The sequence below is a fragment of the Suricata suricatta genome, chromosome 2 (assembly GCF_006229205.1).
Source record: "Suricata suricatta isolate VVHF042 chromosome 2, meerkat_22Aug2017_6uvM2_HiC, whole genome shotgun sequence".
Classification (NCBI taxonomy): Eukaryota; Metazoa; Chordata; class Mammalia; order Carnivora; family Herpestidae; genus Suricata; species Suricata suricatta.
Genome location: NC_043701.1, coordinates 110,353,828 through 110,367,451, shown reverse-complemented (window position 1 = coordinate 110,367,451; position 13,624 = coordinate 110,353,828). Strand labels below are relative to the sequence as shown.

At 37.1% G+C, this 13,624-nt stretch overlaps 1 protein-coding gene across 1 annotated transcript in view; it reads right to left on the bottom strand.

Annotated features, from left to right (window-relative positions):
- RYR2 (ryanodine receptor 2) overlaps positions 1–13,624 on the bottom strand; it is a 526,329-nt gene that overhangs the window by 360,772 nt on the left and 151,933 nt on the right. Inside the window, exon 12 of the mRNA XM_029919427.1 lies at positions 12,136–12,292. Within this exon, the coding sequence (XP_029775287.1) occupies positions 12,136–12,292 (157 nt within the window). The remainder of the gene's footprint in view (positions 1–12,135; positions 12,293–13,624) is intronic.

The following is a 13,624-nucleotide window of genomic DNA, read 5'->3' as shown; positions in this document are numbered from 1 at the left end:
TATTGAGGATGTTAATAGTAATGATGACTTCTTTTGAATTGGTGAAACTATACTTCAGTTTCCACAAGGGCCAACGTGGACTATGGAAGTATTCACTGCTACAGAGCTACAGGGGTAAGAACCCCATGGTATGAAGAAATAGCCGATCCTCTGACACCAACTAAATATAAAAGTCTGTATTTATTTTAATGTTTCCTCCTGCCACACGCACTTTCAGTTTTCCTTCCCACATTAAATCTGGTGTTCAGGTACACAACAGATTTGGAAGCTCTGTATAGTCCTTAAAATAACAGAAAAACAATCTAATGCTCTTTTGGTTGCTAGATCTCCTTTTGTGGTTCCTTATTCTTCTCTTTGGTCTAACTTTTGTTGGTACATTTAATTTTCATCTGTCTTTCCTTATTTAACTTTCATAATACTTACACAAATGATTATGGAGACTAGTTTGGAGTAATAGTTACACAATTAGTTGAAAATTACTAATAGAAAAAAATGCAAAAGTTTTTGAACATTAGGTTGGAATAAACTTTATGGCTGTTATACAGAAAGCAATAACTCAAACAAAAATAATTTAAAACAAAATTCTGATAAGATATTTTTCAGGTCATCTGCACATTGTACTAATACTTAACTCTAAAATGATTATGAACACTGTGACAAGTGAAAATTAAAATGAACTGAAATTCTTAATATAAAAGGTCAAGGTCATATAAGAAAATAAATACAATTATAAGTTAAGTTGATTTAATCATTATGCAAATAACTTGAACACTATTCTAAGAATCTGCAATAAAACAGATAATTAAGCCATTCCAATCTCATTCTACTGAACAAGATAAACTACTAATCTACTTACACCAACCCTATCAATTGGAAAATTAAATTCTAGGGGATAATATAACAATGTAATTATCTCAAAATAAAACAGTGAGCCTCTAACATTCTAACTTTTTTGTGGGTTTTATTTTTATCTAAAGGATTTAGTCCATAGCCTATTGATAGAGTGCAGATTGTGTTTTGAGAAGTCACAATTACTATTTGTAAAGTTATGCTTTGACTGCTTTTTATTAAATAGTTTACATCACTCTCTGAATTAGTTTTAAACGTGATACTTCATGTCAACTGTTTTAGTGACTATCTCTGATGCTGCAGGCAAGAATGGCTAAAGTAACATTACAAAAAAAGTAAAGTGATTATTTGCTGTGTGAAAGAATAAAGGCCATTCATGCTCTTTCCTTCTTTTGTTTTCTGTCATTTACTGTAACTCAGACTTAGGGGAAGGAGAAATTCAGGTAAAAATAATCTGGATGCTTTGAATAACTATAAGCAGAGACAAAACATGAGTCAAGAATATGACAGTTACTAAAAGCATCCAACATAAACCTAGCCAGTACTACTAGAAATAAAGTGTCCAGATTAGCCAAGTAACACTTTTACTAATACTGTGTATTGGCTCTACTATATTGAAATTAACAGCCTTTAGTTTTGGCATTGCATGTTTATTCTTTTTTTAAATTATTCTGGCTTTGGGAAATGATAGAATAGTTTAGTTGGACTAATCTTCCCAGAGATAACGTTTGTAAAATTTAGAAAACATACTCTCCAGAATCTATCTGAAAATCCTTGAAAGGGATCAAAATCAGTGAGAAAATGGAGAATATTTTTCTCTCTAAAGAAAAATAGTATCCAAGTGATTATTTTTAAAGCTGCTCTTTGGGATGCCTGGGTGGCTCATTTGGTTAAGCATCTGACTCTTGATTTGGGCTCAGGTCATGATCTCGCAGTTGGGATCAGGCCCCATGTAGGGCAGCCCCGCACAGGGCTCCGTGCTGAGAGCATGGATCCTGCTTGGGATTCTCCCCACCCCCTCTCAAAAATAAATACTTTAAAAGCTGCCTTTTGCCTTGGGGCCTACCCTGTCCAATCTGCTTGCAGCTCATGCAGAAGGAATCTATTGTCTTACTGGCTTGAGATATCAGAGAACACACCATAGGGCTCACAAGCAGCTGGAAAATGAGATGAGATAAACCCTGGACCGAAAGAGTATCTGTACAGACTGCTTACAAAGTTCACCCAAATTCATGCCGACCACTAAACAATGGCCTGTAAAATGACAGAAAATGAAAGCTGAAGTAACCGACCCAAAATACAAGCAACTGCCCCCTGCAAAACAGAGATCAAAACTGGAGTTCCAGTCCAACAGGGCCAATGCCCACTGAAACTAAAATCACTCTTCAGGGAAAAAAATAAAAACCCAAACAACAACAACAACAAAACCTTAACAAAATTCAAAGTGCCTATAACCTATCATTTCTAATATCCAATAGATACTGCCAAAAATTGATAGATATGAAACACAAGAAAAAGTGATCCATACTAAATTAAGAAACTAATGTGACCATAACAAACAAAACATAATAACAATAGGCAATTGAAATGATGCAAAGATAGCCCTTAGAATTAGCAGACAAGGACTTTGTTTGTTTGTTTGTTTGTTTTAACTTATTTTAGGGGGAGGGAGGAAGAGGAAGAGAGATACAGAATCTTTTTTTTATAAGTAACATTTTATTTTTATTTATTTTTTTATAATAGTTTATTGTCAAATTGGTTTCCATATAACACCCAGTGCTTCTCCCCACAAGTATTTCCCCCATGACCATCACCCCCATCCCCCTCCCCTTCCCCATTCAGCCCTCGGTTCGGTTTCAGTATTCAATAGTCTCTCATGATTCATGTCCCTTTCTCTCCATCTCTTTTTCCATCTTCCCCTCCCTATGAACCTCTGTTAGGTTTCTCCTGTTACACCTATGAGGGCAAACATATGGTATCTGTACTTCCCTGCCTGACTTACTTCACTTAGCATGACACCCTTGAGGTCTATCCACTTTGCTACAAATGGCCAGATTTCATTCTTTCTCATTGCCATGTAGTGCTCAATTGTGTGTGTGTGTGTGTGTGTGTGTGTGTGTGTGTGTGTGTGTATATATATATATACACACACACCACATCTTTATCCATTCATCAGGTGATAGACATTTAGGCTCTTTCCATGATTTGGCTATTGTTGACAGTGCCTATGAACATTGGGGTGCATGTGCTCCTATGCATCAGCATTTCTGTATGCTTTGGGTAAATCCCTAGCAGTGCTATTGCTGGGCCATAAGGGAATTGTATTGATAGTTTTTTGAGGAGCCTCCATACTGTTTTCCAGAGCGGCTGTACCAGTTTACATTCCCACCAACAGTGTTGGAGGGTGCCTGTTTCTCCATGTCCTTGCCAGCATCGATAGTCTCTTGATTTGTTCATTTGAGCCACTCTGACCATTATGAAATGGTATCTCAGTGTGGTTTTGATTTGTGTTTCCCTGATGATGAGTGACACTGAGCATCATTTCATGTGCCTATTGGCCATCTGGATGTCCTCTTTGGAGAAGTGTCTATTCAGATCTTCTGCCCATGTCTTCACTGGATTATTCATTTTTCGGGTATGGAGTTTAGTGAGTTCCTTGTAGACTTTGGATACTAGCCCTTTATCTGATATGCCATTTGCCACGATCTTTTCCCATTCTGTCGGTTGCCTATTCATTTTTTTTTGACTGTTTCCTTTGCAGTGCAGAAGCTTTTTATATTGCTGAGGTCCCAATAGTTCATTTTTGTTCTTGATTCCCTTGCCTTTGGGGATGTATTGAGGAGGAAACTGCTGTGATTGAGGTCAAGGAGTCTGTTTCCTATTTTCTCTTCTAGGGTTTTTATGGTTTCCTGTCTCACATTCAGGTCCTTTATCCATTTTGAGTTTATTTTGGTGAATGGTGTAAGAAAAGTGGCCTAATTTCATTCTTCTACAATCTTAACCAGGCTCCACACTCGGCCCAGAGCCCAATGTGGGGCTTGATCCCACCACCTGAGCCGAAATCAAGACTCAGATGCTCAACTGACTGAGCCACCCAGGCACCCTGGCAGACAAGGACTTTAAAGTGACCATTATAAATATAAAATGTGTTCAGTGACATAAAGGAAAATACATGCATAATGAATAAAATGATGGGAAGCTCAGGTGAGAAATATAAATTACATAAAATGAAATGTAATGGCAAAATGAAAACAGTAATTGAAATATAAAATTAACTGGAGCAGCTTAACATCAAATTGGAATTACTGACTAAGGAGTCAATGAAGTTGAAAGCAGATAAGCAGAAATTTTCTAATCTCAAGATGAGATTGCTTTTACTTATTTATTTATGCTTTAAATATTTACTTACTTTGAGGAGAACACAAGCAGTGGAAGGGGAGAAAGAGGGGGACAGAGGATCCAAAGTGGACTCTGTAGGCTCTGCACTGACAGGCTGACAGGAGCAAGCCTGATGAGGGGCTTGAACTCATGAACCACGAGATGAGATGAACTCATGACCTGAGCGAATGGTGGGCACTCAACAGACTGAGCCACCCAGGTGCCCCAAGATCAGATTGCTTTTAAAAGCATCCTGACATAGTAAGTACTTTGCCATTATGTTGAAACTTTCCTCAAAAGACTAGATAAAAATTTAATTCCCATACCTTCTTTATTTAATTGTGGAAATGTTTAGATCCTATTAGCATTCATGAACACCCATACATTTTTAAATAGTCTAACATTCCATCCTATAAAGAATAATCATGAGATTTGAGGACCATAAAAATGCTCAGAAAGAATACAACTCTTTTTGACACAGCCTAGAGTTATTGAAAAGACTTCTATTTTTACTGTTAAGTGATCTTTTGGACATTTTTTCTTGTGATTTATGGACAACCATAACACACAATACTTGAACTAGAGAGAGAGATTGGCACTTCACTGAAATTACTTCTCAAATGTCTTCTTTCCCACTAACTGTTAATTAGTTTTTCAAGGGCAGGAATCATATGTCTGGTTCCTTCACCTCAGTGGCCCATATCCCAGGAGCAGAAAAGCATCTGCAAATTCCAGATTCTCAATAAAGATTTGCTAAATGAATGAGTCAAGTTTTGGAAATAAATTTACATACCTCTTCAGAAACTACTCCTAATCCTAATATTCAAATAATTCCACTCATGAATGCTTAGAAAATCTGATTTCCTAATGAATACTGAAAGAGTTCCAGAAGTAAAAAAGATTAGCATAAAAAATATTAAGTGACATTTTGGCAGTGGGGATATGAAACTGACTAGTAAAGCCAAAACTATTTCTGAACTGTCCATATGAAGAGGTATACAGGCATTACATATATCAAATGGGGTTCATTAGGAAATTTAAAGTAGACATGTAGGGTTAAGTTCTTATTATATGAACTAGGTAGTGCAGTGAGATTCTTCCAATTAAATCATCCTTAAATCCATCCAAATTATTCTACCAAGCGGCTAATAGGAAGGGGAAGAAAAAAGCCTTTATCCTTAGAAGATGGAGTGTTTGTTTTTGTAATAGACAGTTCCCCATTAAACACATAATGGTTAAAATTAGGAAAACTAAAAGCTCAAGGTCAATTATATATATATATATATATATATATATATCTTTGCTTCTTTATGGTACCACACCTCAAAGAGCTGGTCACTGAGAAATGCTGAATTTAAAAATGCAACAGGGTCAGAGAAATTACTAGGACCAATATACCAGACCAAGTATGATCAATCCAAAGCAGGGGTGTAAAAAATACGTAGCTTTTGGGGCATCTGGGTGGTTCAGTAGGATAAGCATCTAACTTCAACTCAGGTCATGATTTCACGGTTTGTAAGTTTGAGCCCCATGTCAGGCTCTGTGCTGACTCAGAGCCTGGAGCCTGCTTTGGATTCTGTCTCTCCCTCTCTCTCACTGCCCCTTCCCTGCTCATGCTCTGTCTGTCTGTCTCTCTCTCTCAAAAATAAACATTAAAAAAAATACAAAGCTTTCTTTATCGCTGGTGTTTAGAAATATCACGAAGAAACACTGGTGGGTGTGCTTGTGGAGAGAAAGGCTTTAAAACATGTCTTGTGCTAGAAGGATCATTGAGGGACTTCCCTAGCAGCAAACAAGGTCACAGTGCCTCAGGGACTCAGGAGAAACCCTCTAATATCTTGTATAACCCCCTCCCCTTGAGGGTGGGTTGTTGGGTCAGTGTGTGTGATGGGACAGCACTTGTGATTAGATTATGTTATGTGGCAAAGGTGAAAAGATCTTGCAGATGTAATTAAGGTTCTTATTCAACTGACATTGAACAAATATCCAGGGTGAGTGACAGTTAATCAGGTGAACCCTTTAAAGAAGGCTTAGGCTTTCCCTAAGCAGCTAGTGCCCATGGGGTTCTAGCCCAATCATGATCCTGCATGATGGACTCCAGGCTTACTAGGCCAGCCCTCACAATCTCATAAAGCAAATCCACATAATAAAACTCCCTTAACATACACATGTCTCATGCTGGCTCCACTCCTCTGCTTGAACTTTGACTGAAATACCTTAACCTGACCACAAAAGGTTCCAGTGAGCTCATTCTAGTACGGACTGCCACAAGAAAGGATCAGCAAAAAACTATTACTGAATTTCTCTATTTTCTGTAAAATGATACCTGTCATTATTTTCTATTATGCTATCACCACTTTTAAAAAAGGGTAACCGAAAAAAATTTATTTTGAATTTAATCCCAATTAGATACAAAATCCATCTCCATTGATAACTTTGCATAACTATTTTTGATAAGGAAAAAAAATTCTCCACTTTATTTTTACATTTTACATATTTAATCAATCACTAAATAATCATAATAGTCAGATGATCACAAATGAGCAACATATCTTTTCTATCTGCCATTATTATTATTATTATTATTATTAAATATTTAATTTTCTTATTAAAGAAGGTTTTAGTTTTAGTATTTGCATCCAAAATCTGGAACTGTCACACAATTCACCCAAGCCACAGTCTCCCATCTGCATAATAAAGATTAAAAATGATGAGGCTCCTGGGTGGCTCAGGTATTTGAGCAAAGGGCTCTTGATTTCAGCTCAGGTCATGATCTCAGGGTCTTGGGATAAAGCCCAAAAAGAGAGATTCTCTCTCTCTTTCTCTCCATCTGCCCCTTTCACCCCATCCTCTCTCCCCTGCTTGTGCTCTCTCTCTCTAAAATAAAAAAAATTTTAATTAAAAAATTAAAATTAAAAATTAAAATTGAAAAAGTATCTAAGCTTCCTAGGATTGATCTAGGATTAAACAAGATAACACACTTAAGGTGCTTAGTACGTTACTTGGCATATAATAAATTATTAGCTGTTGTGCTTATTTTCATTGCACAAGTGTGTATATTTTAAAACATCTTAAAAATTTTTGAACCAAGAATTAAAAAGTCCAAGTAAAAATGACATACTAAAAACTACGTTCTGGGGGCACCTGAATGGCTCAGTCAGGTAAGGTCCAACTTTAGCTCGGGTCATGATCTCACAGTCTATGAGTCTGAGCCCCGCGTCAGACTCTGTGCTGGCAGCTCAGAGCCAGGAGCCTGCTTCAGATTCTGTATCTCCCTCTCTCTCTGCTCCTCCTCTGCCCACGCTCTCTCAAGAATGAATAAATGTGGGGCGCCTGGGTGGATCAGTCTGTTAAGCCTCCAGCTTTGGCTCAGGTCAGATCTCACATTCCTGGGTTGGAGCCCTGCGTCAGGCTCTGTGCTGACAGCTAGCTCAGAGCCTGGAGCCTGCTTCCAGTTCTGTGTCTCCTTCTCTCTCTGAGCCTCCCCCTCTCATGCTCTGTCTCTCTCTGTATCAAAAATAAATAAAACATTAAAAAATTTAAAAAAATGAATAAATGTTAAAAAAATTTTTAATGAAAAAATAAAAAGTACATCTTGAAAATGTTCTGTTCTATTTCTGCCATTTGATCCATAATCGTTAATCTTGATGGCAGTCTTATATGAAGGTTAGTATTCCATCACAGATACAGCTTTAAGTGAACCCAGTATTTATTTCAAAGACCAGGGGTTATGTTTAAGTGTGGTAATGAATGGAGGGATGAAAGAATCGATATACACTATTTTCTCTAAAATTTTGACAATATAAAAATAATGCTTTATTTTAAAAATAATTTCACCTATAATTAGAGACTTTTTATTCTGTTTTAGTTGGTTCTAAGTTCAATGCTTCTTTATTATGTAACTGCAAAACAATTTTCATCGTAGATTTTAATTTTTTTTAATTTTTTAAGGTTTATTTATTTTTGAAGGAGAGATAGCATGTGAAGAGGGGAGGGGCAGAGAGAGAATGAGAGCCACAGAACCCGAAGCAGTCTCCAGGCTCTGAGGTGTCAGCCCAGAGCCAACGTGGGGTTCGAACTGATGAACAGCAAGATCATGACCTGAGCCAAAGTTGGATGCTTAACCAACTGAGCCACCCAAGCACCCCAAGGATTTCTTTCTTTAAGTAAAAAAAATAAATAAAAATTTTAAGTTACATTATAATTTGTTTTTTATTTTAACTCAACAATATTATGATATTGTTCCAGATCAGTATATTCTAATAGCTAATACCACTTAAATATCAACTATATTTGTTGAATATCTGAGTCTTTTCTAAGCTTTTGCCATAATAAAGAATGATGAAACTTACCTGCATAGGTTTTATTTTATTTTAGTAAGACAATCCCCCCATTAAAAACAATTAAATTGCTAGCTCCATGGCTATCCGTATGCAAGAATGTTAAAATATATATATTTCTCTTTTATATTTTTAATATTCATTTGAATAACCTAGCCCATTTTGCCACAGGCATCCATTTACATCCAGGATAATCAGGATTGCTATAGAAAAAACAAAAGGGGGAAGGCAGTATCAGTGTTCAGATTTCTACAGCAGTAAGATTCTTAGAGACAGCAGGAATATGTTGGTTCCAGAAGAAATGAAAACAGAAAGATGAGCTCAGTATTCATATTTCTACAGCAAAAGCAAATTTTTGCCTGAGAGCCTATGGAGGGGTGTGGTGGTGATTCAGCTGTGGGAGGCCCTCCAAGGTGAAGGGCACACCTAGGCCCTTGTGGCAGCAGGGCAAGGGAGAAAGGGGGATGAGGCAATTAGGCAGCTCTGAATTCCAAGCCTGGAGCTACATTGTGGTTATTTAAACCCACCCCACACAAGGGTCTGGTACAGAGACACCCTCCAATCCATTGGCTCTTCCACACTCCCAACCCAATGACTTGGACAAGTGACTCATTCCTCCTAGGTTGTCCCACCTGTAAAATGGGACTCCTGATACTTAGTAAGATCAATTATGGAGTATGCTCATCTCTATTGGCAGACTTACAAGAGGTCACAGAAACGTAGCAATTACCATCTGTAAAAATAAAAACAACAACAACAACAACAACAAAAAGTGGGGGAAGGAAGGGTCCCTTTGTGTTTCCCAGCTCCCAGCCCAGGTCAAATCAGCCCTCAGACATTCCTGAGTGATGAATGTGCACTTAATGGCAGGGTCCCTGGGGAGGCTCTCCAGGCTCAGATACTCTAAGGCCCTCAGTGGTGTGGAATATGTATATATCCCTTATTACATGTTATTTACATCTTCCATATGTTACTTTTTGTCTACCTATCACGAACTGAGAAACCAAGACTTCATGTCTCCTACCAGTAGTTTTCCTGTTTCTTTGCTCTTGTATCTCTTGTAGGTTTTGCATACTGAATATTAATACTGTGAGATTTTATTTGGATAAAGATTTGGTAACTGTTTACATCCTCAGTGAATTCTGCTCTTTGATACTATGAAGTATCCTTCTTTTTCTCACTCGGTGCTTTCATTTGCGTGAATTTATCCTCATCTTATATTAAATCAGATATCCTGCTTTGTTCTGGTTTGTATTTTTTTGGTATCCAATTAGCCATCTGGTAATTTACAAACTTTCCAGATAAAATTGTTCTAGAGGTGTCTCCTAATGTCAGCATTATTTATACTTCATGATCCAATATGAAATCTGTATTTCAAATTGTAATTTTAGCCCATTTTTATGTTTTGATAAGGCAAATGCCTTGGGTCTCTACCTGTCACATTTTAGATTTTCTGTTTTTATACTGATTTATTTTCTAGTTGTTTGCTACATGGCCCATGGTCATTGTTGACTGAGGGTTTCAGTGGCTGTGCATACCCTATTCTTTTTGCCTTATCCTCTTTTAAAAAATTTTTTTAATTTTTATTCATTTCTGAGAGAGAGAGAGAGAGAGAGCGAGCAAGAGCAGGGGAGAGGTAGAGAAAGACAAGGGGAAAGAGGATCCGAAGCAGGCTCTGTGCTGACAGCAGAGAGCCCGATGCAGGGCTCAAGCATAGGAACAGTGAAATCATGACTTGATCCAAAGTTGGATGCTCAACCAACTGAGCCACCCAGGTACCCTTGCCTTGTCCTCTTTTCTACTGGACTAGATTATGTACGATGACAATGGTAATATTTTCCTCTTTTGTTCACCAAATTCCCTCTCTTCTACCACCTTATTTTATTAAATTTCATACTTTAGTGTTTGCCTTTTCCCTGTTAAATATCTTATATTTCTGATACCTGATTTTCCGGTTTAAAAAAAATATTCTTTGCTCTTCTGTTTCATGGGAGGAAATTGGCACACTTCCTACTACAACCTTCACTTTTTCTCTTTTGCCTCCAGTGGTTGCTAGATTTTTGATTTGCAAATGCTATAGCTTGAAAACTTTTCCAATGTCTTTGACTGTGATATGACTGTTCACGTTCTACTTTTCTGGAATTTTATTTTGCTAAATTACATTTTGCTATATTAGATTTTCCTAGCATGTCATGCATTCCCTTTAGTTTTTCTAATTTTTTATACTAAGCCTGTATGTCATTTTAATAGAAACCATCTCTTTTTACTTAAAAAGAGCTTCTACAATTAGATAATGGATCCCTCTTTAGTGAGCTGATTTTTTGGTCTTTTTTTTATTGTGATGTGATTAGTGGATAAACTAGCACACTCCCCACCCTTCTGTTTAGTTAAGCTTGAGAAAGAAGCCCATCAACACCAAGGTCATTCACAATGAGATCTACTGTGCTTCCCAACTACAGAGACAAGGAGCAAATGTCCACCAGAAGTCCACAAGATATACCTTTTAGATTCCCCTCTACGATATCCATTCAGTAAATACACAGATGAGGGTCCTGTCTGGAATTTTCCATTCATGTTTAGCAGCTTTGTCTCTCTATTGTCATCACACATAATAGGGATCTACACCACTGTCTTTCCCAGAGATCTCTGAGGAACTCAAGAGTCCAGAGTGTCTTCCACCACTCTGTATGCTCTCAAAGCAGAACTAACAGCATGGCACAAGGGATGGGTACTCAGGCTACTGTCTTTTCTCAGTTACTGGACTCACCCAAACATATCTTTAGCTACAATAGGGGCATCAGGTTCTATATATCTGCAACAAAACTAATCAGTAATCCAGCCCCATTCCCACCATTGTGCTCAAGTTTCACATTCTTCATTGAATGAAGGACAGAAATATATGTTAAAAATGAACTGGTCAATTGCACATATGATTTTTTCAACCATTTCTGACACTCCTTACTGTTCAGGACATTTGCTATTCTGCAGAAGCATGACTGGGAATCCACTGCATTGTGGGACTGATGAGTTGGGGACAAGCCATGAGGTACTGAGGGGCCCAGCTGTGTTGGAGCACCAGCATTATACCTTGACTTTGGTGCTCATGTATTTTTTTTTCTATTCTACTCATCATATGGTTCAAAGGGGTTCTCATTAGAGATATAAAGAGTTTTCTAAGAAGTCTTGTTCCTACAAATGATTCAAAAGACATAAGAAGAAAGGACTACATAAAAGGGCAGGTGTGTAAATAAATGTGTCTTTGAGGAGTAAGTTTTGATGTGCTTTACCATCATACTGTTACATGACAACAGCACAAGGTTTGTGCTAACTGTGCCTACGTCTAGATGAACGTATTCCATGTAAACAACCAAAGAATTATAAACCAGGTGAGACGCCTGAGCAGGTTGTAGTGGTTTAGTAAATGAGTTTTACTGGAAAGAAAGAGAAACTGGAAATTTAGAAATACATGTAAAACGTGCTCACATCATTTTTTTTGTACATCTAACATCAAAAGAAATGTGGTGGGAATATACTTATATGCAATCCAAAATTATACTTTCTGTCTTACCTTGGAAGATCGGAAGGTAAATGCTGTTGACTTTACATCTGCCTTTTCTTTGTCCATGAGTAGAAGGTTTTTGTCTTCCATGAGACTCAAGTATTTTCCTGTTGTGACATGGCGTAGTCGGAAAGGCTGGCCCCACCTTATGTGGCTTCCACTCCACCTAACAAACACAGTTAAGACTTGATCCAATAGCAACCACAGTCACAGGAGAAAGAGCAGTTAAAATGTATGTGTTGGACATTGAACTGTGCTTTGCATATATCGCCTTATTTAATGTTCTCAAAAATCTTATGTTGGTATTAATTTTTTTCCATAAAGAACAAATGGTTATACAGAATGATTAAGGAACAGTCAATGTTACATAGCTAAAAGTAAATAAGAGTGAAATTTAACTCAAGGATTTCAACTTTAAATATATGACCATTCACACTACATACTACTGTATGCAATAATGACTAAGGTCCTGTGTTCCAAGTTAACATCTAATCACAAGTCACAGATATGGAAATTATAATAGAAATTTTAAGTTTAAATAATACTTTAGAATTCACTAGTTTAAAATTTCTGTTGGAAAAATGAAACTTTTGTTGGATTCTCACAGACTTGAAAAATAGTGGTAATTTACTCAATGTTTAACTATGATTAATTGGAGCTCATATATATAAAGTACATATTTACTTGAAAAAAATCTATTCCTGTGCATTGAATTTTAATAATGTGGAACAATTATATCATTAAAAACTGATCAGCAAAAAAGACAAACCAAGAAAAGGAGAATTCTAAAAAGGTTAGGGGAAAATAGTAAAATGCAATAATCAGAATATACAAACTAAGGTTGCAGAAAAAAGATAAAAAGCAAAGTTATGAGCATTAAAATCTGCTTTTTGAAATAACTTTCAGACAGGGACGATAAGAAATATCAAAATGCAGACCACCCTTGTTTTGCACAGTGCAGTGTTAGCTGAGAGTCATGTGAATCTGAACCTTGGACTCACGAAGGTAAGGAAGGGAATCAAGGCTCCGATACGCATGACTTTCAGTGAACATGGTGATGTGCAAAAGAATGACAGCCTCTGATGATGACAAGAAATACCTAACAATCAAATAATTTTTTAAAGAACTAAAAGTAAATGAATGACAACAATCACCAAGCATATAAATTCAAATGGAAAAGTTATGGTAAAGTTGCTATTGAACAAATTAGAATTTAAGGCAAAAAAAGTACTTTATAAAGAGGAAAAAATGTAACTCTAAAGAGACTGTGGGGCGCCTGGGGTGGCTCAGGTGGTTAAGCATCTGACTTCATCTCGGGTCATGATCTTGTGGTTGGCGAGTTCGAGCCCCACAAAGGGCTCTATGCTGATAGTTCAGAGCCTGGAACCTGCTTCAGATTCTGTCTCCCTCTCTCTCTGCCCCTCCCCCACTAGTGTTCTCCCTCTCTCTCTCTCTCTCTCTCTCTCCCTCTCAAAAATAAATTGAAAAATTAAAATAC